General features: G+C 36.1%; 1 protein-coding gene across 7 annotated transcripts in view; it reads right to left on the bottom strand.

Moving 5' to 3' along the window:
• The window catches only part of EML1 (EMAP like 1), a 122,090-nt gene that overhangs the window by 4,993 nt on the left and 89,134 nt on the right, over positions 1-27,963 (bottom strand). For 4 of the 7 annotated variants that reach the window (XM_050974960.1, XM_018907234.3, XM_050974963.1 and 1 more), the window contains 17 exons: positions 26,101-26,129; positions 24,672-24,698; positions 21,468-21,597; positions 17,190-17,339; positions 16,095-16,164; positions 13,823-13,933; positions 12,007-12,102; positions 11,360-11,494; positions 9,819-9,918; positions 7,562-7,716; positions 6,186-6,311; positions 5,797-5,928; positions 4,390-4,457; positions 2,770-2,858; positions 2,145-2,242; positions 1,937-2,024; positions 1,658-1,753 (listed from right to left, as the gene is read on the bottom strand). In XM_050974960.1, the coding sequence (XP_050830917.1) occupies positions 1,658-1,753; positions 1,937-2,024; positions 2,145-2,242; positions 2,770-2,858; positions 4,390-4,457; positions 5,797-5,928; positions 6,186-6,311; positions 7,562-7,716; positions 9,819-9,918; positions 11,360-11,494; positions 12,007-12,102; positions 13,823-13,933; positions 16,095-16,164; positions 17,190-17,339; positions 21,468-21,597; positions 24,672-24,698; positions 26,101-26,129 (1,700 nt within the window). The remainder of the gene's footprint in view (positions 1-1,657; positions 1,754-1,936; positions 2,025-2,144; positions 2,243-2,769; positions 2,859-4,389; positions 4,458-5,796; positions 5,929-6,185; positions 6,312-7,561; positions 7,717-9,818; positions 9,919-11,359; positions 11,495-12,006; positions 12,103-13,822; positions 13,934-16,094; positions 16,165-17,189; positions 17,340-21,467; positions 21,598-24,671; positions 24,699-26,100; positions 26,130-27,963) is intronic. The other 3 variants (XM_050974962.1, XM_050974964.1, XM_030239763.2) reach the window with 1 other exon arrangement.

Genomic DNA, 27,963 nt, shown 5'->3' with positions numbered 1-27,963 from the left:
CTCCATATGGACTCTGAAGGCATATATATGATCCTGCAGATATTGCTTTCATTCTCCAGTTTTTCAGTACTTTGCCTGTTCTCTGTGAGGTGTTGAAAATAAGTACTAATGGTCTCAAGCTGACACTAAACCCATTGTTTTTACAGATACAACAAGGCTCATCACACTCAAATACTTTGAAAATACCTGACTTACTTCAGCTTTCCAAACTACTCCTTCCCTACTGAAAGCAGTAGGCACTAACTGGATTTGTCATCAAATTGTAGTAAGTCTTTTATTAAAGAAATATTTTTAAAAGCATTTTGTTTTGTAATACTTCAGCTTTAGCAATGTCATGTCTCCTCCCCCCTCAGCAGATTATTTTGCCCCATGCTCTGGCTCAAAAAGCTGATCTGTTGCAAGAGGGAGATTCCCTCTCAAGTGTGACATGCCTCTCTCCTCTGAATTTTTTTGCATCAAAAGTAGCCCCAGATTCTAATAGCACTGCATTTTGCAGGAATCTGAACTAAAAGGTAAGGAACCCTCAAACAGGGTATTTAGTATCTCAGAGTATCTGAACCTGTGATGCTAAATCAGAGTATCTGAACCTGTGTGCAAGGACTTTGTAGCTTTGTAACTACGTGTAGGGTGTACTCAAACCCCAGAAATATTTTAATAGTTCCATAAGAGCCTTAAATGAAAATACATCATGTCAACATGCAGCCAATCTTGCAGGATTTCCTGCTTTTATTAAATCTGAGTGCTGTGATATCCAAGTGCTATCCAAGCACTGCTTGTCAGCTAAATGATAGAAAACTTGAAGGGGTTTTCCCAGCATACTGCTACTGCCATAGCATCTTCAGGCCCTTGAAAATTGAAACCATGCCCTTTCTGTCTGCCTTCAAACACATCACTGCAATCTATTCTACTTGAAACACGGGTGCAAATATTCCTTATTTACCACTTATACTGAACCAGACTCTTCTCTGAACTTCTACCATGGCTTCCTATTTCCTCTTGAGGACTCAAGAATTTGAAGCTTCTTGTACTCAGTGTTTGCAACCATCTGTCCAGCTCTGCACATATTGTAGAATGAGTACAAAGCTTCAGACTACATTGGGGAAAGTGGATCCTTCAAAACTGGCCAAAGAGAAGTCCCATGGAAACAAACCACAGGATTTTGTTATGTTTTTCTTTTTGAATTTCTTTCACTTGATTTAATTGCTACAGACTGTATCACAATACATGATAAGTTCTTAATAAAGGAGACTATCATTCATGTTGTGTTTGCACAGTAACCAGAGCAAATGAAACCAGTTCTGGTAAGGGGATTAGACCCAGTAACTGTCTAAATGCATGACAATTTCACAGAACTGGTACTTTAAATTAAACATTATGAGAAGCTGCTCCACTCTGACGGAAAGGGCAGTATGTGATTTTTTCCTTATCTCCCACTTATGTTGTAATATGATATTTATACTTGAAACTAGCAAGAATATTAAATCAGAGTCTTTCTGGATTGAAAATAAGAAGACAGATTGTAATAAAAATGGCATAACAGAAGTTCTGTATTTTTCCCTGAATTATGAATAGTCATGTTTCATAAGCAAAAGTTGGCATTCCAAGTGTTTGTTAATAAGAAGAATGGTGAGAGCTTTTAAAAAGGAAATATACTTACCAAAAACATGGAATCCTAAAGTACAGGTGTAAGTGGCCCATTCTATATCCCTAGTTGTTTCAACACTTACAACTTGTTTACAAGCAGAGGGGATCCCTAGAAAAGGAAAAAACCCACATAACAACATATTTAATTCTCAAATTGTATAGATTTCTGATTACACCAGATGAATTAAAACATATGGTTGATCTTGGCAGTTATATGCTCTCATTTAAATTTTAAATCTGTGTCAGACTGCATGAACTTTGCACAAAAGGACTAAATATAATTCTTACTCACAGTATAAGATTTCATAGTCTCCTGAATTTGACACGAGATATTGTGAATTAACAGACCAATCCAGATGAGTAATGAAACTGGAATGACCCTACAAAGAGAAAATGTATTAACTGCACTAACAGTGTGCTACAATGTGACAGTATTAATACAGTGCTACAAAATACACTCTGGGTGTTGATACTGAACCAGGAGAAAAAAGGTTACTTACTGAACATTTGCCAATTCTAGTGTACTTTCTTCCATTTTCACTTACACCATATATATAAATACAGTTGTCATGGGAACCTATTGCCAAGAAGTTTCCATCTACAAACAGAAAAGTGAAACTGCAATTATTCCTGTAAGAAAGAACTTAGGCTAATTTTGAAAAGTTTGTTGGAAAAATCATAGACAAGAGGAACTGTTCTTAAAGGCCTTGATACTGAAAAATGAATAAATGAAATGTTATATTTAGTTTTCCAGTTGCATATTGATGTATCTATCAAGACTACAAACCAGCAATATAATATTAACAAATATTGCTGTTAAAAACACAGGACATTTTTGGAAGCAGCAACAGTCCATTTAGGGCTAACCCAATTGCAACAACCATCAGAGTTAAGTCTTTTTTTTTTCCCCCTTCTTCACAGTGAAACCATATTGAACATGTTGGGGAGGGAGGGAAAACAAAACCAGAGCTTAAGATACCACCCATAAAGTCTTGCCAATGTTTCATGGCACACTTATTTTCAACTTCAGTGTGGCAAGAGGGGACTTATTATAAATCAAGACAACCCCGAATTTATTAAAAAATTCAATGCCTTTTTTTTCCCAGTAAATAAATGCTCTCAAACCTGGTGAGTAACGCATTACAGACAGCTGTTCGTTTCCATCTGTGTGTACAGTGACCAAGTCTTTTGTTTCTGTGTCAAACACAAACCACCTGTTGTAAACACAGAAAGAGGCCAATAAATCATTCCAAAAGGAATTTAAATCTACTGTAATCTTGACCAACTTTTCTACTGTCAAAATAGCATAAGTTTTATACCAAGAAGAGGAAAACAGCAAATGCTACTCAGTTTGGTCTGTTTTTACTTTAACACAATGATAGTTTCTTTCACATCTTTTTTAACTGTAGAAATGCATGGGCATTGACCCCAATATCAGTCTACAGATTTTAGTGTGTTTTAGTATGTCATGCATAAGAATAAAATAAGCATTGCTTGTGATGTGCCTTCTCCTTTAAAATCCTTCCTCTATCCTATGCTGATGTTTAAATTGATGGCTGCATTAAATCCTAGAGCAGGGGAAAACACAAGCAAGCATCAGGGCCATTCTCTTCTGATAGAAAAAAGAGATTAATTAATTTATTTTAAAGTGAATGAATTCATTATTTTTTTCAGTAGTTTGATTTATTTGATTGATTTTAATGAACCAAAAAGTAGTTTGTGAAAACATGTAGAAAGGACAAAGACAAAATTTGCATTTCAATACTTGCATCCGATTACTAAAGACAAAGAGAATATTCCTCTCAAAGTTTCTCCTTCTGTTCTACTTTATTTAGTAGATAAAGTACATTCAGTAACAAAAGAAAGTCCTTTATTTAGGATTGATATAAAATCTGAAATAAGCTTGCCTCATAACCTACAAGCTTCCTGTACATTCCCAGTGAACCAGAACTGTTTTCAGTACTAACAGCCAAGCCTGCCCTCAAGTGACACTACAGGAGAGGGAGAAGTTAGGCAAAGGCAGTCCCTCCTGTGAGAGACAACCACAGATAAACCCAGCAGCTGCCACTGATGTCACCAAGGGCTCAACCTGCTGCCTAAAATACTCTCCTGCACCTCAGTGTCCTCTGCCTTGTTTATCCCTCACACTCTGCAAGCAGAACAAGTCTCTTAATGTGCATTTTTACACTATGTCTAGCATAGTGGAACATTTGCCAATTCTTTTAAAGCCTCCCTGGTTGTCACTGCATGAGGGATCATGAACCACTTGTTACATTTTCCAACACACAGAACTTTTCTATGTGATTTCCTCCATGCAGCCCTAAAGGCCTTGGAAGAAATCTTCCTCCACTACATCAGACTCCTCCTTGAGCCTCTCCTTTTTCCCAGTGGACACAAAGATTTAGCATTTAGGTCACTGGTATGGTGACAGTACTTCCCATGCCAGGTCTCACAGCTCACCTAGACTTCCTGCCCTCTCTAAATGTCCTTCTCCCACTGATCTACACTGTCTCTCTCCCAGGGCAGAAACCATCTCTTTGCTCATGCAACACTCAGCAAACATGGGGTGTTGGCCCAAGCCCAGGATTTCTAGGCACTGAGGCAATACAAATAAATTTCACTGTGACATTCAATAGAAATCAATAGGGAATGAAGATGTGTCATTGCATACATCTACATGAGCTTGGATATCAGCTGGAAAAATCAGGGTTTTTGGTGCCCAAGGTGTAGCTCTTCACCTCTTACCTTCCAGTTAGTGTCCCTACTGCAACAACAGATGCTGAAGGATGAAAACCTGAAGACTGTGCTGGATCCTGAAAAGTTTCAGAAAGAAACATGCTTTTTTACCAGTCCATGCTATCAAGTTATGACAAAAATACAGTTCAATTATTGGCCTCTGGAATACAGTAAAACTATCTTGCTGATTTTTAGGGGTCATTTTTTCTCTTTCAATATAAACTTGAGGCATAAAAAAGTATTTTTAACTAATTGAAATATTATCTAATTAACTTATTTTCTTTCTATAAAAGGCCACTCCTTTTCTTTACTCTCTAAAAATAATTTGGCAAGTGATTTCATAACAATAACATTGGCAATGGCAGCTCCTCAATAAGTCCCAAAGAAGTAAGAGATAAAAATAACTTCTTAAACTAGAGCTGACCTTAGAATTAAGCTTCAAAGCTGCAGTTTACCTACAGTCTGAAGGACAAGCAAGCCCTTATTCAACAAAGGTATGTGGGACTTTGCAGGAGGGGTAAAGCCTAACTCCTACACACACCAACACCTTTTTCCAGCACCTGCTAAGCTGCATCTCAGTAGGAGATTAAGGGCATAAACTGGGTTTCTTATTTGGGTGTGCAATTTTAAAACATTTTACTTTGTAAAACTCTAGTGTTTTTCTTGCAATTTAAACATATGCCTAAAAAAAAGGTGAGCATTTTCTTTCTTACACTTGTCCAATTACAAAGAATGAGGTCCAGAACTTTTCAGGTTATACAGGTTATAGCAGAAAATACCAATATAGCTTTTTTTTCCCTTATACCATTAAAACATAATTTTAAAATGCAAGCAAAAAACCCAGTCCAGTGATCCATCTCATGGAAATGCTTATGTCCTTAATTTTCTGTATTTTAAAACATTGCTCTTTCATTTACTGAAAGAGCTACACATTGTAGCTCTTTCAGTAAACCTGCTGACACTTTTAGTAATAGGTCATTACTAGCCCTACAGGCTGGGTAGAAAGGATATTCTCATTAATTATAAGCAAGTGACTAATTTAAAATAATTACTAACTCTAAAGAAAATTTCAGAGAATTGTTGAGATCCAGGATTTCTATGCACAGCTTCTAATACACTACAGCATTCCAGAAAGGAAAATTTCCCAATGTTCTTAAAGTATAATTTCATAGCAAATGCAAATATATTTCATTGAATAAACCAGAGGTGCAAACAGTGCATTTAATCTAACTTGTACTCAGAATACCTACATTAAAAAACTTTTACATTGATTTCTAAGACAAAAATAGCTTAACATTAAATTATTTTTCCCCCTCATGTTAGTATTTTAAGGTACTTTTAAACAATAATCTTAAGAAAAACCTAAATGACTAGAGAATTTCTGTAAGAGGAGAGCTGTATTTAATAAATGTGTACCTCTATAATCTTGTTCCAGATAGGATGGTGAGTGGTTGCATCCCAGAGTGTAATGTGTTTGTCATGTCCACACGTGAAGAACTGAGGCTTAGAGGAATGGACTGCAAGTCCCCAAAGCTCATCAGTGTGGCCCTATGCAAGCAGAGATGTTTTTAGACAAGAAGGTCAGGCCATCCAAACTAAACATGTTGAAACAGTATTAAAATGACCAAACTATGAAAACATTCCAAAAATATGTTAACTCTAGATAGATACATATTTATAATTATTCTTATTGCTGAAAGTACTGTAATAAGAAAACAGATGCATATTTATGAAAATTAATTTTAAACAGGATATTTACTGCTCTTACACACTTAGAAGTGTTCCTGTAAGGAAACCCAGCTTACCTGGGTAATTGGGAAAAAGTCTCCTGACAGGGTGCCCTGTAGGACAAAGTTTCTGGTGGTTCCTATTAATACAACATCCCCTTTTCCCTCTGCTACTGTTCTTATTGGACCAAACTGCTCTGGAATCTGTGGTCAGAACAGACAAAAGGACAGATAAGTCAGACAATTTGTCAGGTATTGCCATTTTTAAAGTGGTAAATGTGTTCTAATAAATATTGCACAGCAAAGAAATGAAACAAATTAATACATGTGCCTGTCTTGCAAAACTTTATAACAGCTTGCATCAGCTCAGTGACTTCTATAATACTGAAGAACAAGACATTCTTATCTCCAGAATATTCAGTTAAATCAAGTATTTGAAGAAACACAAAAGGTTCCTTCATGCTGTGTTAATTCAATAATATTTAATTGCAGCTGTGATATGAGACTAAGCATTTCTACTCTGAGCATTTTCTGGCAATGAATGTTTCTTTAATTGCAGCCTAGGTTCTGAAAGAGCCAGTTCAAATCTCTAAAATAAAGTTCAAGGGAAGATGTAAAATAACAAGGCATACCAGAATAATAAGAGAAAAAAGAAGGACACCACCGTCAGAAACAGCACAACAAGCATGTCCCTTGTACTGTGTTAAAAACTGAATTACAAAAAGAGACATATCAGTTGCATATATATTAACAAAATTAAATATTATTATTGTATAGTATTATTAATTAAGTATTATTTAATATTATATGGTAGAGTTGAAGCCCTTCCTCAGACTTTTCTGCTGATTCTTCTCTTACATTCAGCATGTAAACAGTCAAAGTAGTTCTGTCCAAACAAATTCTGCTTTAATCTTCTAAGTTCCTACATAGCAGCTGGAGTAATTTTAAAATTTTGTTTAAATTACATTTTAAAAACAACAACATTAACCAAGAAATACATGAAAAACTTTAAGTATTAAAACCCTAAAAACATCCTGACATCATTTTGGGAAAGAGGAATGTATAAAACCATTTCAATACTGTAATACTCTGAAGGTAAACATTACCTGACATTACTAAATGCAAAGAAAGGACAAAGTAGCATGGAAAGATACACAAGATTTGTTTTCCAGCTCCCACAGGACTTAGAAAGGAAATATTATGTTAATGAATAGGCAATCACAGGAATGATCAGAGGACTGAAAACTTGAGGTGTCCTGTGTAGGGCCAGGAGCTGGACTCGATGATCCTGATGGGTCCCTTCCAACTTAGCATACGAAAATACTCTATTTTACCACTGATTTGCTTTCCCATAGAATACAGATCCATAAGAAAAAAAATATCAAAAAACCTTCTCAGAAGACAATAGAATTTTATTTTAAGAAGCAGAGTAATTTCAAGATAGGCAATATCACCTCAGTTTTGTGAATTTTTTGGTAGTTTCCATTCCAAGATATCAGCTTTCGGTCTTTTCCTCCCCCTGATACCAAAGTGCCATCTCGCAGCATACACAGGGCAAAGATTCCACCCTCGTGTGCTCCTTGAACTGCATGGCTTATTCTGTTGGTACCTGAAGAGGAGAGAAAAAGGCATTATTACTGAAATACTCAGCTTAATAGCTCCTTTTCCCCCATTTTTTTCCTCCATTTCTCTACCATCTCTCAAGGATTGCATTTCAACAATGATAACAGTGGGCATGGCATGCTGGACCAAAACACACAGACCCACAGAAGAGGATGAATTAATACATTTTATGATATATTCTTGCCACCTCAAAGATGAAAAGTATATATACTCAGTCTTGGTCAAGGACAAAGTAAAAGGTTCACTTAAACATAGGTTCATTTAAACCTTTCAAGGGGGTTTAAATGAAAAAAATTGACATTGCATTTGACCTGCACTGGCACTACACACCTTATCAGCAAAACCCCATAACCCAGTCACTTTTAGCCTCCAGACATAAGATATTCTACAGCCTCCAGATCCTGAACTTGTACCAAAATCTGACTAAGCTAGAGGTCCTTGTATATCTGGCAGAATGTGCTGATCACTCTCCAGAGGAGCCTGCACTTATTTACTGATGAACTTGGCTTGTTCAAGTAGCTTCTTAGACTCAACACTGTCCAAACCTACTACATTAGATTAAGTATCTCTAATTTGGTGAATTATTACTATTATGAAGTACAAATAAATGATTACTGGTGATTCTATTACTGAAATGTGCACCTTGCTTTAAAACTTGGCTAACTTGATGTTTAACACAAGTGAGGGGCTGATGGAAGTTGGGAAAAACCATTTATCTTTTCCTCCATCCATGTCTATGGATATAATGTGTCAGGCACAAAAGATTTCTATTAGGAGAAATTTTTGCTAAGGGTACTCTGACCTGGTGGAAGTAGCCCTCTCTTGCACACAGAGCTCTGAGTCAAAAGTAGTGAAGGCAGAGCAAGTATACTGTACTGAGACAGAAAAACAAGAAAAACATTTTTGTCCAACCCTAAAAAGCTGGCAGAAGTTGAGATTTTGAGCACACAGAGAATTCCCTTTTATTTCGGGGAGAAAGGACAGAGGAGGCTGCTTTCAGTCAAGGCAGGAATTGGTCTACCAGCATGATGGCAAACTGGCCCCTGAGCAGTGCATTGCCCCTGTCTCCCTTGTCTGCTGGCAGTCCAAATTAGCAATAAAGAACAGGAACATGGGACAGTGCAATTTGAAGTGCCTTGCTTTAAATTAGCATAGGAAAAATGAAAGGGAAATAAATGAGAAGCCAAGTTACAAACACCATATCCACCCCTGTCCCCAGCAGTGTACTGGCCAAAGAGATAATTAGTTGACGGTCCTTGGTTGAAAAAAAAATTTACAAAAACAACTCAGTGAGGCTCAACTGTGTAACTGAGTCACTGTATTGTTGTCAGGGTCTTATCCCTTTGAGTAGTATCTTTGGAGAAAGCACTGAGTAAATAGGAAAAAGCTGCCATCTATATCCCTTCTCCCTTTGCTAATAAGGCCCCCTTTAAGGGATTCTCCTTATCCCTATGCATGGCATCTCAGGCACTAAGTACACGTTTAGGATGTTGCTGCTGTTTGCCCTCTGGCAGGCATTGCCTCCTGCTCCCTAAAAAAAGATCCCTTCTTACTTGAAAATGCTTTTTAAGAAGTTCTTCCTATCCATCTGTTCTTCTGGAAGAAAGGAATTCAGCTAGATCTGAATACATTTTAGCTTGACTTCCTAGGAAAACAAATACTGCTATTTGTTGTTTTTTTAGAAGCGTGTGTCAATAGGCATAATTTCTGCAAACAGTAGAGAGGGACAGAATAGAAGACTGGAAATCCATCAGTTACATTAACAATATTTCTTTCTGTACAGTGATTAAAGAAAGAACTTTTCTTGGCATCTCTTACATCAGTAAAAGCCCCACATGCTGGCATGGCTCTGTGATTCAGTATTTGACCATAGGGAACACATTTGATAGAATTTTGTGCTCCAGCAGTTAGGTACAGATATTCTTTAGCTCCTTGTAGAAAAGAATCCAGGCACAATCTGCTGGATTGGTTTTGGGAAAGAGCTTAAGATAAAACAAAATTTATTCTTCTTGAAATGAAGTTCTACACTCCAGTCTACATTCACAGCCTAATATTAAAATGGAAGTGAATAGTGAAATTTTATCTTACCTTTCCCCCAAACCAAAATGTTTCCACTTGAGTCTCCTGTAATAGTATCACCATTTTCAGAAAAGGTCACACACAGGACAAACTTTGGCTTCTCTTGTTTCTGCATGGTTATGAAAAATATACACTCACAGCAACACACAATCCATGGATTTTAACTTTATGCATTTGGTTAATTTAGTTTAGTCTTATACAGCTCTATTATCACTTAAATATCTACAAGAGTTAAACACATTCCTACAGTCTAAACAGAATAATCTGTGCAAGGGCAGAAGATGCATCTACTGAGGTTTGTAGCCCAATCCTGCACCCTTTAATTGCAAGCTGGGGACAGACTGAGTGGGAATGCCTGCCAACATGTAACACATGACCAGGAGTGCTCTGAGATAAACCAAATTCCCCAACTACTGCAGAATGCCAAAGACTTCAAGTATTTAGAAGTGGCCAAAGTTTCAAACAAGCTTTATTATTATAACTCTTAACACCAAAGTTTCTAGGAGAAAAAAGAAAAAATTACTACATTTGGCCATAGCGTAAGAATTAAGGAATCATCTCTTGAAAGAAGCCCAAGTTTCAGTAATGAAACTCCTACATTTAAGATATTGACAGCAACAAAACAATTAAATGTGTAAGGGAACAAAAACACCACTGGTAGCTTCTAAGGACAATATATATTCCTTGTTGACCACCTATGTCTCTGATCTCTTTCTCCCCCAAACACAGAGCTGTTCTATGCTGGGGCCACCCTTTTCCAGCACTAACCATCATCAAGACCAACAGAGCCAGAAGAGGGAGAAAAATCCATTAAAAATGCATGAAAAATAAAATGTAACAAAATTTAAATGCATTCTCTCAGCATCTCCTCCTGATTTCACACAAAGTATATTAACTGACATTGTAAATATTTGTTCTGACTATCCTTGGGAGCCACAACTCCACAAGCACTTAACTGGCACTCACTGGAGTTATATGCAGTCATTGCAAACATCCCTCAGTTGTGCATGCAAGTGCTGTACAGCTTAGTCTATATTCAAGAACAAAACCAAATCGAAACCTTGAAATGAAAATGATATTTACCAAATAGTGGCCAGCTTAATCTGTATTTGAATGATATATATATATGCATGTGTCTGAGCAAAGCAAAGGGAAGAAAATTCACACAGATGTGTTTTTATGGGATCTTTCCTCTCATAAAATAAAAATCTCCTCCATCACACACTCTCTCTTTTTTTTTAATCATAGAGAGTTTTAAGGTAATTTTATTTTCCACAGGTTGTGGGTGGGAGGGTGGGGGTATGTAGCAAAAAGAATATAGGAAAAAGAATACAAGGAACAATAGGTAATTGCATTTCAAAATTTCAGTGTGGAAGTTCTACCCATGGAAAAGTTCTCTGTGCCATACCATGGATGCCACCTGAGCTTCTGCAACATTTTGAGTTTAATAATAATCACTTCTTTTGATTTATTCAAATCTTACTAAACCTTATTTCTGTATGACTGTATCATTACTATAAACAGAAAATTAGAGAAATATTTTATTTTACCTCAAATAATCCTTGCTTTTTAATAAGGGAATTCCCTTCTAGTGTCCAAAAATAAAGGTGTGATTTTCCACAGGTAACTATTATATTTGTATCAGTAGGGTGGAAATCTGCAGCAAATACAGCCTCATTAGAGCACTTGGAAGGAAAAAGAAAAACATTGTATCAAAATCTAAAATGCAAAGGAAAGAAAACAATATTACATGGTTCTCTAGTTAGGTAAACTGATACTTCTGATATATGAATAATTCTAAGCTATTTATTTACTAACATAGACTGAAATACTTTTTAGTCAAGAAATGTTATGTCTTTATAAGTTAGTATCAAAATGTATCCTTAAAAATCATGTCAGATAATGAGCACTTCTACACAAAATACTAGTTTTGGTCCTTTTTCTGCACATGCTCCTATCACTGCTGCCTAAAATTTTCTAATCAATTCTAGAATGACAACAAGAGCAAAATTTTATAAAAACTGAAACTATTGGGATAATCTTAACAGAGAGAAAATATTCCCTTTCTTCATGTTCCTTGCCTTTTATACAGTGAAAGTGTTAAAAAGGTACAAAAAGTTAAATACAGAAAGACATTTTATTACAAGAAATCAGATCTACATACAAGCAAGCAGTACAAAATATCTTATTGCAACACCTTGACATCTGCCAGCTTTTCTTCTTTCTGCCAGTCCCACACTGAAAGCACATGGTCATTGGAGTCATCCACAGAGCACAGGCTACTTCCTCCATTCTGAGGCAAAATATGGGAAATGTTAATGCATCATCCAAACGACAAGAGGAACATAAAAATACACATTCAAAATAATGAAATACCCATGTGTATGTGGAGATATTTACACATATTTACTCTTTTACTGTTATACTTGCAGTTAGATCTCCATAAAATATAATAATTTATAGGGTCATGCTAAAAAGGGACCTAGAAGAGGGACACTTGCAAACTGCAGACAAGTGTCAGGAATGTGGTAGGTATCTCTTTACAAATATTCAGTAGAGGAAATTCCAAAGGCAAACTACACATCATTATCTATTTTATTAAGAAAGCTTTTCCTGATAACTATACTGGTTTTCTTCCTTTGCAATTTAAACCAATTATTTCTTCTCAGGTGCCTGTTAATACAGGAAACAATTTTATCCTTCATATTGGTATAACGGACCAAAATCAGAAAACATAGTAAGGAATTATAAAACAACTCATTCTTGACAGGTGTCTTTTTTTATAGTCATGACATTTATCACTCTTTCTAATCCCAATTACCCTAATTCCTTCATTCTTTCTTCATTCTTCAGGCCCACAACACACGTCAGACACAGCTACAAAAACTGTGCCGAAGCAACCCATGAGGTGGGGCAGAGGCAGGACTAAGGAACCTGAAGAGAGGGCCATCTAAAGTGAGAGAGGTGCTGCTACTGAGTGATGCTCAGAACAGGCCAAGCTGTGACCAAAATCACAAAGCAAACATATTAAATACTGGCTTTCTTCTGGCAAATGCCAATAGTGCTCCTGTTTTATTATGCATCTGTTTCCCTCCAGAGGGATATGTACAGAATGTTTGCTGACTAACCCTTTTTATTTATCCTTCAAAGTTGATGTCAAACTGTGTTAGTTTTCACCTTTGTATTCTTAACTAGTTCTCCCAATACAGCCCTCTCTTTTCCACTTTATATAAAAACACTTATATATGGATTTCAAGTGTAGAAACTTTCACTGAATTAAATTTTGCCTAGAGGATACACCAGGTAGTCCTCTCCTATCTAAAAATGCTGCCAGGACAACCAGACACCACCACATCACTTCTTACAGATTCTGTTGTGCACAGGGGGCATTGCAGCTTGCACGTGCCAGGTCACAGATCCAAGTTTTTATATGGGACTCAAAAGCTGACTATATCAGCATGTAAATATTTCCTTTTTCACTGTGACAGATTAGCATTCAAAGGATGGTGCCAAGAGGCAAACAACAGGATCTGACTTTCTTACAATCCTTTTATTTTTAAAATCCTTTATGCCTTTGCTGCTTTTTAGCAAAAGGTTTTGATTCTCCTATGGGAGCCTCAATTTTTAAAAGTCTTTCATCAATCATTCTGGTCCCAGTGAGATGGTTAAAAGGTGTAGAGAGAGTAAATTTCTTATGCAGTTAGTAACAGAATAGGATGATTCAAGAAAAGTAGGGATGCTGAAATTTCAAGTACACAAATATTTCTGCAACTGCCAAAGAGATTAATTGCAGTTTATTTTAAGTACATGGTAAATCTCAGAATGCTGAGATATTGTTAACTTTAATAGCAACCTATGCTGTTGGAAACAAATGGGCCTCAAGCTCTGCTCCTCTACAGAGAAACCTGAGAGAAAAGACAGCTTGAAGTATGTTTTGGTCGCCTAAATTTGAAAGATTTCAAAGATCTTTCCACCAAACAGTCTTAATATGACTATTCATTTACTTTACTTACAGATTTAGAAAAAGCAATGCAAGTGACAGCTCGGTCAAAAAACCCCATTCCAATGACATGAAGTGTGTTCAGAGTTACAGAATCCCAGACACGCACGTGTGGTGGTAATTGCTATAAAACAGACACAGAAAACATCAGCTCAAACAATGATGGAGAAAACCCATCAGGATTTGAAAAAATGAGAATGCATCTGAAAAAAAAAAAAATCACAATTGAAGGTATAAAAATTATCAGAACTTCTCTAGAGTCACCCACGGAAGCACAGATACATTACAAATGGTTTGCTGATTATTGTGTCTAGGACCAGTATCTGGGATTGACTATGCAGTCCAGCACGTCAGATCTCACTGATCTCAGTTTGTTCACTGAAGTTCATGACATGGGATTTACTGGTAGGCCCAAGTGGAATTTAAACTGTACCAACTGAGATAACTCTGGTAAACATAAAAGGTAAATATGTGAAAACAAGCTCAGGAATACTTAAAATGTAATTAATTTAAACATTATAAAAATTCCTGGGGAAAATAACTTTATGTTCAAACTCTTCTTTACAACTGTAATCAGAATGAGATTGCATTTTGTAAATAAAATTCCAGATGTACATCCTGGCCCCAGATCAGCTCCTCCTCCCTCCATCCCTCCCCTCCCTCTGCCTTTGGCTCCGGGCGCCCCGCGATGCCCCCTACGGCCACCAGGGGGCAGCCCCGGGCAGCTGGTGGAGTCCCGCGCTCACCAACAGCGAAATCGTCCTTTAATATAAAAATTGTATCTAAAAAAACCCCGAGGGCACAGCAATACCTCAGTTATATTAGTGACTTTATATATACCTATATACCGTATTCCACTCAAGCACAGACCTCAGACTTTTAGGTTTTATTGCATAAATACAATGGTAAATAAAAAAAAGCTCCAACACATAATAAAAATTAATAGTTTACTTTACTCAGCTAAGTTATCTTTACATAAAACTTATATTGCATAGCTGGTATTTCCTTTTTTTTCCACACTGTCCTGGTTTGGACTGGGATAGAGTTAATTTTCTTTTGAGTAGCTGATGCAGTACAGTGTTTTGGACAAGAATAATGTGGATAACACAGATGTTTTGGCTGTTGCTGAGCAGTGCTTACCCTAAGTCAAGGACTCTTTAGTTTCCCATGCTCTGACAGTGAGGAGAAGATATGAAGCCAGGAGGCAGCATGGTCCAGGCAGCTGATCTGAACTGTCCAAAGGCATATTCCATACCACAGAATAGCATGCCTACTACATAAACTGGCGAGTTGGCCAGGAGAGGCCAATTGCTGCTGGGGGACGAGCTGGCCATCAGTCAGTGAGCCATTGCATTGTACGTCACTTTTCTTTCTTGGGTCTTAGCTATCTCTTTTTGTTGTCTTTGCTGTTGTTCTTATTATTTAATTAAAATATAATAATAATAATAATAACAGCAACAACAATACTAATTTTAAACCACAGGGTTTGCCCTTTTTCCAGTCCTCCTCCCCACACCACTGAGGGTGGGAGGGGGGGTAGATGAGTGGCTGTGTGGTACTTAAGTGCTGGGCTTAAATCATGACACTCAAAGTAGTCAGCATATTGATAATCCAGACTTTATCCCAAAATTCATTTTGGCATCTGCCTAGAAGTTTGCAGTAGTTTGGTTGTGACAACAGCTGCATACTCTTCTAAGTAACTTTTTCTTCATAGTTTTTAGTGCCTCTGCTCGTTCCCATTCTTTTTCCCTTTTGTTAGCTCTTTGGAGCAATGTTCATCTTACTCTGTTGAAATAGTCCCAGCTTACAGCTAAGCTTACAATAATACAGGTGGCAACAGAGAGAAAAATATTCTTGCCTAGATGATGGCAAGAGTAATTTTTTTTTTTTCCAGCAAATAACTCTAACCCATTCTTCATAGTTTGGTTTCGGCGGCCGTGATCAAAAATGACGTTGTTTACTGTACAATTTAATGTACTCCTTTCCTCCATGTCCATCTGTCCACTCAGGTCCCCTTTGCTGCCTTACCCCTCTATGCCTCTCAGAGACCAGCTCCAAATTTACCTTCAGTCTAAGTCTTGGAACCAGAAACCATTGACAGCTCTTGATAATGGAATTGGGTAACTGTGACAGTGTGCAATAGGAACACTCAAATTAAGTCTTGCTTCTGTTCAGCCCAAAAATGTAAGACCAATTCGAGCAGGAAAAGAATACAGCATGTATCTTCTTAATAACATATTCTTATGAAACATAAACAATTACACATCAGTAAAGAAGTCACTTACTTTCCCATCCTTGGATGTCCCTGCAACTTGACCTGTTGCTATAGTGATCCTATCAGGATGAACAGCCAGGCTACAAAAGAAAAGAAGAGGCCAAACTTTAATCCATTGACTGTCTAGTTCAACAAGCTATTGCTTGAGCTTGTAACAAAAAATAGCCCTGTTTTAGTCATATAAAGCACGCAGCATATGTGTAAACTTTTTAAGAATATAAAACCAGAACTGACAAAACACTTGTCATGCTCTTGTACTTTAAAATCCTTTGAATTCTTTTTTCACTGCATCTGCTTTGCATGCCATTCTAAAGGTCAAGTACCCTACGAAATGAACTGTTGCAATAATTTATTTAGCTTTACAAACCAGAAAGGCATCCTCTTTCCAGTAAACCTGATAGCTTTGAAATATCTAGAGACAGAAAATCTGAAAGAAGGAAATGAGATGGAACAGGTCCAAGGTAAAAATCTCCTTGTAAAACAACGAGATTATACAAATAATTCAATTTATGAAACATGCTCACAATTCAGGCAGATTTGGTTATCAGGCCTATTTTTGGCTTTGAGGGACAATGGGTGTTTCATAATGCCTAATCTAAAGAAGTGATGTCAAACTCATTTCACCCATCAGATAATCCAGGTGCTCTTTTTCAGCTACACTGTGCAAGCAGACTGATACCATCAAGACAAACCATTTGCTTATTTAGAGTTCAGTTTAATGATTCTGATATTTCCTGGCATCTAGTATCCTCTGATCTTCAACACACTCATATCACTTTGAAGCCCAATCTGGCATGTGTGCATGGCAGAAACAAACCAGGTCTAATTTACAGGCAATCTGCCATGGGGTTAGCATGCCTGAAGACTACTACGAAGGCCACAGGTGAAATTACTACTATTTTGCTGGTTAGGTTGAAACTAAAGGAACTGTACACCTGGCCCTGGTGAAGGGCAATAATTCAATCCTACTTTAAAAAGGCAAGGAGAAGATTCTAAAGAAGAAGATAATGTTCAACCATCCTAAAAGAAGAGTAAGGAAAACGAGTGGATCTCTCCTAAACAGATGTTTTATGAAGAAAAAAAGAACTGCTAGTAGATGACTTACCACTTCACATCATCATTGTGGCCAGTGTAATGTCTCTGAAGCTGCTCTTCGACGTTGAACAGCACGACCACCGACGCGATGAAGTACACGGTCTCGCCCGTCGGCAGCAGGTAGAGATTGCTGCGGCAGTCCCGACCCCTATAGCCATAGCTAGAGTGGTGGTCAAGCTGCAATAACATCATCTACCCATGAAGAATGCTAAATACAAGAAAAAAAATAAAGGATTCTCTGTCCTTGTAGTCTGCAGTCTCTGTCCTAAAGTCTCCATCTCTTGGCTTGAGCACAGCTTTATTACTTGCCAACTTCAGAACTCTTTCCCTTACTATAGGAGAGAGTTTAAGCACTTTGCAGACTTTAAAACCGACAGAAAATACATAGCAAAGAATAGAGGAAATTTCAGATGTACTTTTCTTTTAGCATCCTCTAGAATTTGCTAAATACCAGACAAAGGCAATACTAGTTTTGTCCCAGGTGTATTTACTATTTACACTGCTTGACTAACTAAAATAAAAAATTAGACTTGATAGAAACACTGATAAATCATTCAGCACATCTCCCTGCATTACACAAGGATTGATTGCATTATCCTGTGTGCAGGTTGATTCATTTCATTAATGTGGACATGACCAGCCAGATGCACAAAAACCATAAAAGGGTTGCATCATCCATTCCAATTTATTTTTGTAGTATTTAAAAGGCAGTGGCCCAGATTCTGATGGTAGTCATACCAATACAAATATAAAATTAATTCAATGAAATGACTGGAATAATAATCTCATTTAAACTGAATGTTAAATCAGTCAAATTTTGTAGTTTTATTCTTCTGAAGAGTCATTAGGGACTACAACTATTTTGGCTTTCTTTTTTTTTTTTTTTTTGTGGGAACAGAAAGAAACAGCATTAGAAGAATCTTGGCAAAACAGAAGTGCATTCTAATGCAGTCAGTATGGAGGAGCTGGCTGTGAAAAATACATGGGCAGATAATGAAAGCCCATTTACATGATCTGAACAAGATACTTGTGCACTATTCTGGATGGTCAATGATAAGCCACTCTAAAATAGTCGAGTTAACGCTGCTGAAATAATAAGGTCAATAGTTATCCTGTAAAAATACCTATTTTAGAAGAAACAGCTTGCTGATTTTTTTTCTTATAAATGCAATAGAACTAGTGCAGCATACCTAATTATTAAAGTGTGAATTCAGAAATAGAGCTTTTAGTCTTCTAAACTGAAACATCTCAGCCAAAGTTTCTTGAGATATTCAAGTGCTATGACATTGAAACAATCAATATCTTAAATTACAAAGGATTTACTATCAATTTGAATCTGGCTGTGATGGTTGGTGCTACTACTCTAGATTGGTGGACAATGATTTATTTGTTTACATGTATTTTTCTCTCTAAGGCCAGATAGCATTATGAATTGAAGCCAACATATTTCCCTAGTTCAACAACAATATATAATCAAATTTCTAGTGAACGAGCAGCTGAAGTTAGTGTAAGGAACTGAACTTCTAAAAAAGTGGAGAACATTAGACAAACATGCATAAGTAACAAATATCAGTGCACAAAAAAAGCCATTAAATGGGAAAGATTACATTCTTTAGGGAAAATCTCCTTTCTCTACTATTCTTCCTGTGGGGAACAATGCTGCATTCAATCCTTCACATGACTGCTGTTGTCAAACACTCAATTTCTTTCTGTCAGCCTTTTTTCTCAAATGCAAACTCCTGGGGTTGATCCCTCCTTCTCCTCACTGTTTCCCACACTTGGAAATGGTGGCTTCAACTTGGATTTGGTGAGCTGGCATTTCAGGGAGTGTTACCTTGACCTTTTCTTTTCATTTGGCCTGCAGTTTTTGTTTCAAACCTCCTGCTTGCCAAGTGAGTTGCTCTTAAATGGAACTGGGCAGATCACTGCTCGCACCCTGATGTCCCTAGTGCTGATTTCTCACTTGGATTTGCACCTCTGCTCCAGCCCCCCTCACACTTCATCACTTACTGTTTTTGTTTCTTCATGTCCTAATATATATGATAATATATCAAAGGTGTGAACCTTTTTCAGCTTACCCAGACAGCTGCTAATGTGACTGTAATAACCTTTTATGGTTCTGGTATGCCCTGAAATCTGTACACATTAGATTTTCTTCCTGCTGTTTCTCATCATACTCTGCTTTCCTTTCCATTTGTCCACACCACCTCCAATATCTTGTTTTCCTATTCCCATTCTTACATTATAGAGCATTTCTGGCTGTACTCCCACAGCTGGACTCATTTATCTGTTACAAAGATGTTTTTTCCTATTCCAGTTCCATTACCCTCCAATCAAACAGTGCAGCTTCTCCAACTCAACTGGAATGAATGCCTGCAATATTGCTTGGTTTTCTGCTGTATTTGTCTTACTTCTTAAATGATCTTATGCTCCTGCTCACAGTTTCTCTTCCCCTTGTTAAAGTCTGTAAAGTGGGCATTACCTTCTCCCCCTCTTTTAAAAATTATTTTTAATCCCCTTTCTCAATCTCCCATATACATTTGTCTTTCTATACCTTCCATTGCTATAAATATTAAGAATGGATATCATGATTGGAATGAATTGCAAATAAATTAGAAACAAAAGAAGCTAGCACTGTATTTTTGGAAAAATCTACCTCCTCCTCAATACCATTTAGAATAACCATCTAGGGTTAGTTAGATTGTTTTATTAATTCACACCTCTTCTATTCTTAGACAACCTTAGACAGGATTCTGCTGGGTATATGGACACACACCTGGAAGGACATATGAATATTCAAACTAAAAATAATAATCCACCTGGCAAATATTCAGTCATTTAAATAAGCTTAACTGAGAAACTAATGAGACTGAAATCATGACCTACTCTAATTATAATTTCTTATAATAGTCTGAAATATTGACGTCAGGTTCCACCTACATGCTGCTAATGACATTCTGCTTTGTGTCATGCTTGGGTGTTCTGTTGTTTCAGCAAACTTTCTAACACTTCCTCCTTATCATCCTTAGTCCCCTTCAGTGAGGAGCTCCTTGCAACTGCAAAAGACATCATTCAGTTCTGTTGTGATAAATGGTGAGAACCTGTACAAAACGCTGCAAGCAGTGTTTATCACTGTAATCTCACCTGTTTTATTAATTTTATGGATTTTTTTTGTCTTTTTAACTCATCTTCACTTATTTGTGCATGCACTATCTATACAGTTCCAGCAGAATGGGATAGAACATACAGCCTCAGCTCCAATAGGAATAATAAGAATGGTTACTAAATCTGTCATTAATCTCTTGTGAATACAAAGGGACTTTTGGAAACTCTCTGAACATTCTGAAACCACATGCAGTTCTATTTATACAACTTTGAAAAAGACTGTATGCAGTCTGTCTTCTTTTATGAAGTCAAAGTAATTTCATATTTTCACTGCAACCAGAAAATAGATTTTTCTTTCAAGAGGAAATCTTATGAAGACGTCATCTCTCTAAAGATAATGAATATTACAAATAAACACAGATCTTCTTGTGTTTATATTTTATCTTGAATCATCTATTATATATAATAAGATTTATATAAAAGTGAAATGTCTTTTTTAAAATAAAGAATATATTCTATCATTATACTTCAATGTGAAATAGGGAAACTTTTGTATGTCATGAAACACTGATTTCTTTCAAGTTAGATTTCTGCAATTATGTCCACTCATAGAAGTCAGTGGAAAAATCTGGTTGTTCAGTATTTATGATGTTTAAGCCCCTTAAAATACAAATCAAAATATTATTTTATATTTTATATTGTATAAATTTTATGGCTAAGCATGTATCAGTTGCACAGCACTACTCAATTCAGGGCTTATTTCAGTTGAATTACCATCCTCTTAAGGACAATGGTGTACATTTTATAAAACAATTAAAAATTATAACTTACTGCTAAGAACTAGAAAAAAATCTGGCCTTGTCTTATCCATATTATAATTAATAATCCCAGCTCACTACATTCTTATGATATGCCTAGTTTAATCTTTGGCTAATTAGAATGCTTCAGACTTAACCTTCAGGCAACATTTAAGCAAAATCTTTCTTAAGCTGCCACCCTGTACTTTACAAGGTGAAGAACAGCAGCCTTAAGAAATTAACACCTATTTTCAATGGAATGTCACTTCAGCAATTAAATGAACCCTATGACCTTAATCCTGCTAAACTTGAGCTTGAGAAGTTATTTAACCCAAATCATTATGGAATGATTGATTTCCAGTAGTCCTCCAGCACAGAAAGGATACACCCATTCCAGTTTAAGTCTCTTGGCTGGTAGTTCTACTTTTGCTTCCAAATTGTAAGATTCCACTTGCTCTTTGGGCATGTACATGGTAACAGGACGTCCACGAAGAAACATTTTTACGTATCCTTCCTCTAAAAAAGGTCAGAAATATTTAATGTTACATAAAAAAGACATCGGGGAGAATTCCAGTGCTCCTCCATCCCTTCCCACATAACAGTTTGGTGCATTACAATTATAAAACGACATGCAATCTCAAACTTAGAAATTTAGCAGGTTTTTTTTTTTTTCCTAAATCATAATCTCTAAACAGACCTTTTCAAAAATATATGAAGTCCCTTCTTCCTCTAAATATTCTGAGTAGCAGAATTAGAACTAAACAATGTCATGAAGAACTACAAAACAGAAAGGTCTGAAATTGAATTTTTTAAAAAATGTTACAATATTATGGGTTTTAAATATTAAAAATGAAGGGGAATACATCAAAGATTACAATTAACGCAGAAATGCCACTTAAAATTAATTTTATTTTTTAATCAATGTTTACAGTTGAGCATCAGCATCTAAATTATTTTCCAACACTCAGTTGCATTCTTTGCATCCCAGTGTAAAGATATGCTTTACACTTGATACAGTGTTAGAGATACATTCGAAATAAGGAATACAAACAATTAGTAAGAGGAATCATGCTGATGTACATGCAGAAAAGATATGTGCTTTAAGAATTACTAAACATTGAGAAAAGAATGACAACATTGACAGCACATTAAAAGAAAGGAAAATGACATACAGGAGAGAAGCTACAAAAACTCAATTGGCTGACAGAAGTAAACATTTCTAGAAGAAAATACTAAAAGAAATGTGTTGAACTGGTAATAAATATTTTTGGGGCAGAGAAGCAGAGATTAATAACAGATCTGGAAGTACTGACTTGGGGACTTCATGGGGCTTATAAAACTAGGAGATCTGGGAAATGCCATGAAGGTCTGACTAGGACTTTTGGGAAGTGGCAAGGCCAAAGTGGGTGTCCTGTGAACTTCTGATGAAGTTTGTCCAGATTCAGAACGTGCTGGCTCTTGCTGCTCCATCGGCAGATCAAGGGGTTCAGCCTTGTTCACATGCGAATCAAGCAGTTTTGGAGTCAGTGACATCTGTAGAGTTACTAGACAGAATAATCGTGGGCACAGAGGAAACGGAAGGGCAAAAGTAACAAAAATCATGTAAATGAAAAAAAATGATACAATTTAGGACTGTTAAATTATGCTATGAATTTTTAAGTATCATTACAAATATACCACTATTTTTAAAATTTGAAAGCTAAGGCTTTATTTTAATTTGAAATATGCATATGCTACAAAATCCTGACTAAATTATTAAGAATTATTGATTGAACAAATAAATATCATAGCAATGCTGTATTACTTAACTAGATGTGTATTTTGCCTTTACACTAAGTCATATGGGAAAGAGATCTACCTGACCTGTCACAGTAAAGTTACAGTTAGGTCTCTAGCTTTATTTACAGAATGCATACATAAAGTGAAAGCAACAGAAAACTTAATGCTAAAAAGAAGAGATAATAATGATGAAATAATGGTGACAGAAGGTTGGAATTTCAAGATGTCTGTTAAAATGATAGAATATTGGAATTGTTTTAAAAATCTACTCCAATTTATCTGTATTGGAAAATAAAATAGAGGGTAGAGCATTAAATAGCAAAGCATTACAACACTATTTGTATGCGCATGCAGCATCTATTTAATGAGCTTCAAACACGTGCCAACACTGCTGATGCTGGTGCACTGGAAGTCAACAGATTTTCAGCAATGACAACTACTGGCTGTACTTATCAAAGGCTGTGAATGAACCAAAGTTTAATTCACCAAGCTGCTTTTCTCACCTGAAGCTTACGGGACTCATAAAACTTGCATTTAGCCATCTACACTGGGAGCATTTGACTAGTCACACCAGACTAGGAAAATAAACTATATCAAGTATATAAATTATGCCTTCAGAATGTGTATGTCTTTCTCCTAACTGTAAAGAGGAACTTAGGCTGATTAGGTCAGGCATAGAGGTCATATTGTGTACTTATTTCTAACTTCTGGTAATATTTAATCTCTACTAGTTTTTGTTTCTTACCCAAATACATTATCTACACAATCAATCTCCTCTTTTTCATACTTTTCTTAAGTAAGTTTATAAGACAGCAGAGTTCTAAATGTAAAGATATAGATGTAAAGACAGACAATCATCAAACTACAAAGACAGAGCAACAGTGAAACTTTTAGACAAATGTATCTTTTACATCTGGGGTTTTGTAAATTTGATATTGTTGTTGCATAAATGAACAGTTAATGAACTGAAATAAGGACATCAATGCCAGCAGGATCTTCAAAGGAGACCACCACTGACTGCAGGTATAAATTTGTACAAAGAATACACAGAGGTAGAGACTATCTAATAGACTTTGCCTTGAGAACAAACATTTTTTGCTTTGTGAAATTCACAATTATTGCAAAGCTGAAAGACGCTGATTAGTGGAAAAACTGTTAGAATACAGCTATTTCTAAAAAGCAGATAAATCTGTGATTAGATCACAGATATAAACATGCATCAAAAATGTGCATATTTACACTACAACTTAACCAAAGCTTTAGACACCAACATGGTATGTTTACTAAACGTGACTCTGCTTTATGACACTAAGCAAAAAGCAACAAGAAATTAGCTGTAGGCCTAGGTCTGTTTATTTAAGATTCAGAAAAATCTACCATCTACTCAATAAGATAAAGCAAGAAAAAACAAAGGCTACTATGATCATGTTAGGCTAACAGCAAACAGCCAACAAAGGGGCAAATTCTATACGAATTTCAGCAGAAGTGCAGAATGCCATTTCAAACACAGTGAACATCCACGTGTTGCCATATAGCTCTCTCAACATTTTTTTCTAATTCAAATTCTTAGGACTAAGTCCACAGAAATGTAAATTATAACCCATTATTACGATTAAAGCACACCTGAGGGTTATAATTCAGTAGAACATATAATAAATTGTATAACATTTTTGTTTTACTCAAAAGAACTAGAGAAGTTTAAACATTGCAAAATGCACACAAGTTAGAAAACAGCTGTATATATATTGAGCTTTTATCCCACCAGAGCCATTTTGCTTCGAGAGCTATGAGGTTTTGGAAGTGAAGCCTACCTTTGCAGTGTGTCACACGGCGCTTCCCTTGTGATTACAGAGACAGAGACAGAAGGGCTAGATAAAGATGTGTTTGAATACAATAACTCTCTAAATACCTGCTCTAGAGGCTGTCCAGTCTTAGTCTGCTGCAGGCTAACCTGGGGCTTGACAAAACACTGAGCCATACACTGGGTAATTACCTTCTAAACCTCTTTCCTCAGTTAGGGGTCTCTGTTTGGTTCTACCATTAAAACACAGGCTTAAACTCCATTATGTAACCATATAATTAAGTAAAATACCAAGTATAACCTTCTTAGAAAAAAACATTCATTTCAGTAGGGATTTTGTCTAGGTAAGAAGGACATCAATGTAGTGTCACATCTGTTAAATTACTGACTTTTATCTATAGGAAAATGGCAGAAGAAAAAATATTGCAAACACCTTTTTTTACATGGTATAAGGGAAGGAGAAATATTAGGCAAGGAAAGCATATTCTTTGCAAATCTGAAGTTTTCTTTCTCTAAACCATCAGTTTTTATGGAAGGGACATGAACCATGAATACACTGTCACAAGAGACTTAAGTGCTTATTTAATTTCATGTATTATTGACTTCAAAATCAGTTACATTAAACCTTGAAACATGGCTTAAAAGCTTTGTTGGATGCTGATCAATCCATGCAGTAAACAAAAGATCTCCAACTTTTTCAGCTTAATGTATGATTACTGTCACAGAACTATGCATAAAAATAATACAATACATCTGATAAATCAACACTTCTTTTCCTTTCCCTAATTTGCTAAAAGAAATCTTTATTTTAGTTGTTGTTGACTTTTTAGAAAAAAAATAACCGTTATATACACTACTCAGCTTCATATTTTTATTGAGACCCTTCAAAACTCTAAACTGTGTAACGACAAGAACAAACACTGCTTTCACTTACACCTACTATTTCACTTTCAAAATCTTTGAGCAGGGATAATACCTAAGTTAGAAAAAATTGAAGTGCTTTTCAAATTAAAGATAGATTACCAAAACTGTAGTAACAAACCATCTTTTTATTTGTAATTTGGCAAATTACATTACAAGGCTTTGGGACAGATGTAGCAATCTTTAGAGGGCACCATTTTATGATTAACATGAACTTGGCACTGCTTTAATTACCAAAACCTTAGTACTGCTTTGAAAGAGAAAACATATGCAGAGTAAGAAGACATGGTCTTTTTTGTCCTTGACTTCTTACAAAGAATCTCAACTGAAAAATAAATCTATTGCATCAATAAAATCTAGAGTGAACTGATCAACTTTTTAATAATATATCAGCAGCACCCTGTAAGTATCATGTTTAGATTCCAAATACCAATTTCTAGGCAGACACAGAAGAAAGGGGGCTAGTGGGGCAACCCAATCACAGTTACTATCTGCTTAAAAATTTTAAAAGTTCCTACCTGCACTGAACATTGGTTCCTTGGGTTTGCTGTGAAAATAATGAAGAAATTACTATTTCAAAAGCATGCACATACAGTCTGCAGATGTATATGTATCAAAATGACATAAAACTAAAAATAAAATCATATAAATTTTTGTTGAGTGTATGTATGAATAAAAATACTTTTTCAATTAAATTATTTACAAAGTAAATCCCCAGGAAAAAACAACTAAAATCAGTAAACATCCTTGATTGCACTTTACATTCAATACTCATTACATTCTCGAAATTATAGATCTTCCTCTACTAACTACCAAATTCTCTTTTTCTGTGAAGTCAGTCCAAGTTCAGGAGAACACAGAAACTGGCCATGAGCAGCTGTATCCCTTTTTGTTTCCAGCCTGGATTTAAGGAGCAAATCAAAGCTTGAATCCTGCTTTTTCCAAAGACGTCACATAAAACATGGAACTGCCCAGTTGTTCCGGGGTGAATGACAGTACTTGATAAAACACAGAAAGCACATTACCATGATTAAAATGTCTTTTATTTGTCACTGCACAGCTGCCTGCAAGACAACTGGTTTTTCTTTTTGTCTTGAGAAAATATTTGGGAAAACTTGAGGGAAAAATACATATAGCATGTTGAGAAGCTCTCTGGATAGTACCACCCTGGCCAAAAAGGAAAGAATCTTTATTAAGAGATTTATTTCTAGTCATTTGTTGCTTTTGTCCTTTGCCCCTGTAAATCAAGTTTGAGAGCATTGTTTCTGATGAAGTATGGAAGGGACACAAAGTTATATTATGCAGTTATTTCTCTTCCCAGTTCTCTCTTTTTTAATGCAATAAAATTTTTGAAGCATAGGATAACTGCTATAAGTTTCTTAGGGTGATCCCAAAATGGGTGGACCCTCCATCATTCTGATGGACAAATGCTGAAGTATGAAGCATTCCTAGAGATTGATGCCATCTCAACACCCTCTTCTAGACTGCAGTGGGCAGTAAGGAGAAATCAAAAAATGAAACAAGACTGTGTTGGATTTTTGCACACAGGTTTTTTTTAAGCATAAAAGATTCTCTCTCACTAAAATGAAAGATGTAGCAAATAATTCTCTTGTATTTTTCCCTTTGCTTCAGTTTGACACTTATATTGAGAATAATACTTTACTTAATGATAAACCCAAACCAAACCAAATCAAATTAATTCTGATTCTACTCCTGATTTAGCAACTTTCAATAATATCAGCCTTTGTGTTAATCATGCATCAAAATACATGCTTCAAGCTGGCATACACAGCCAATGTCATTTATATAAATAGCATGATGTGCTGCCATTGTTAACACCAAGATGAACATTTTCTCTTACAAATGAAGATATTTTTAGAAAACAAAAAACTTTATGGGATGAAGCACTAGTCAGAAATGCTGCCATATTAGAGACAAAACAGTCCCTAGCTCTGAACAGACCATGCTGACCTATTCCAGCTAATCAAGCCAATGTGAAAGGTTGATTCATGACAGTAATAAAGCAAATCATCTGTACTTCCTAATTATACAAACCCTAACCACACACAGCTCAGAGCTCTGACTACCCTTTTCCCTGAACTTGAGTCACATCCTACTTAACTAACCCTCAGGAAGGTTTACTCTGGCTGATAGCTACAGGAGTAGGGACACTTCACAGTAGCATGGGAGATTATGGTCATCTCCTTATGCTTAAAGCTTCTTGAAAGAGCTTTCTATAGCATTCTGGCTTTGCATAACAGCCTACAACCCTACAGGCTTTCAAAAACAGAGCCATGGAATATCTCAAGCTGGAAGGGATGCAAAGGGGTCAAGTATACAAACAGACTGTGAGTAGATGGTTAGGTTTACACACTCTCCCT

This window comes from Serinus canaria, chromosome 5 (genome assembly GCF_022539315.1).
Source record: "Serinus canaria isolate serCan28SL12 chromosome 5, serCan2020, whole genome shotgun sequence".
Taxonomy (NCBI): Eukaryota; Metazoa; Chordata; class Aves; order Passeriformes; family Fringillidae; genus Serinus; species Serinus canaria.
The sequence above is the reverse complement of the archived record's forward strand: the minus strand, read 5'-3'. Positions and strand labels throughout refer to the sequence as shown.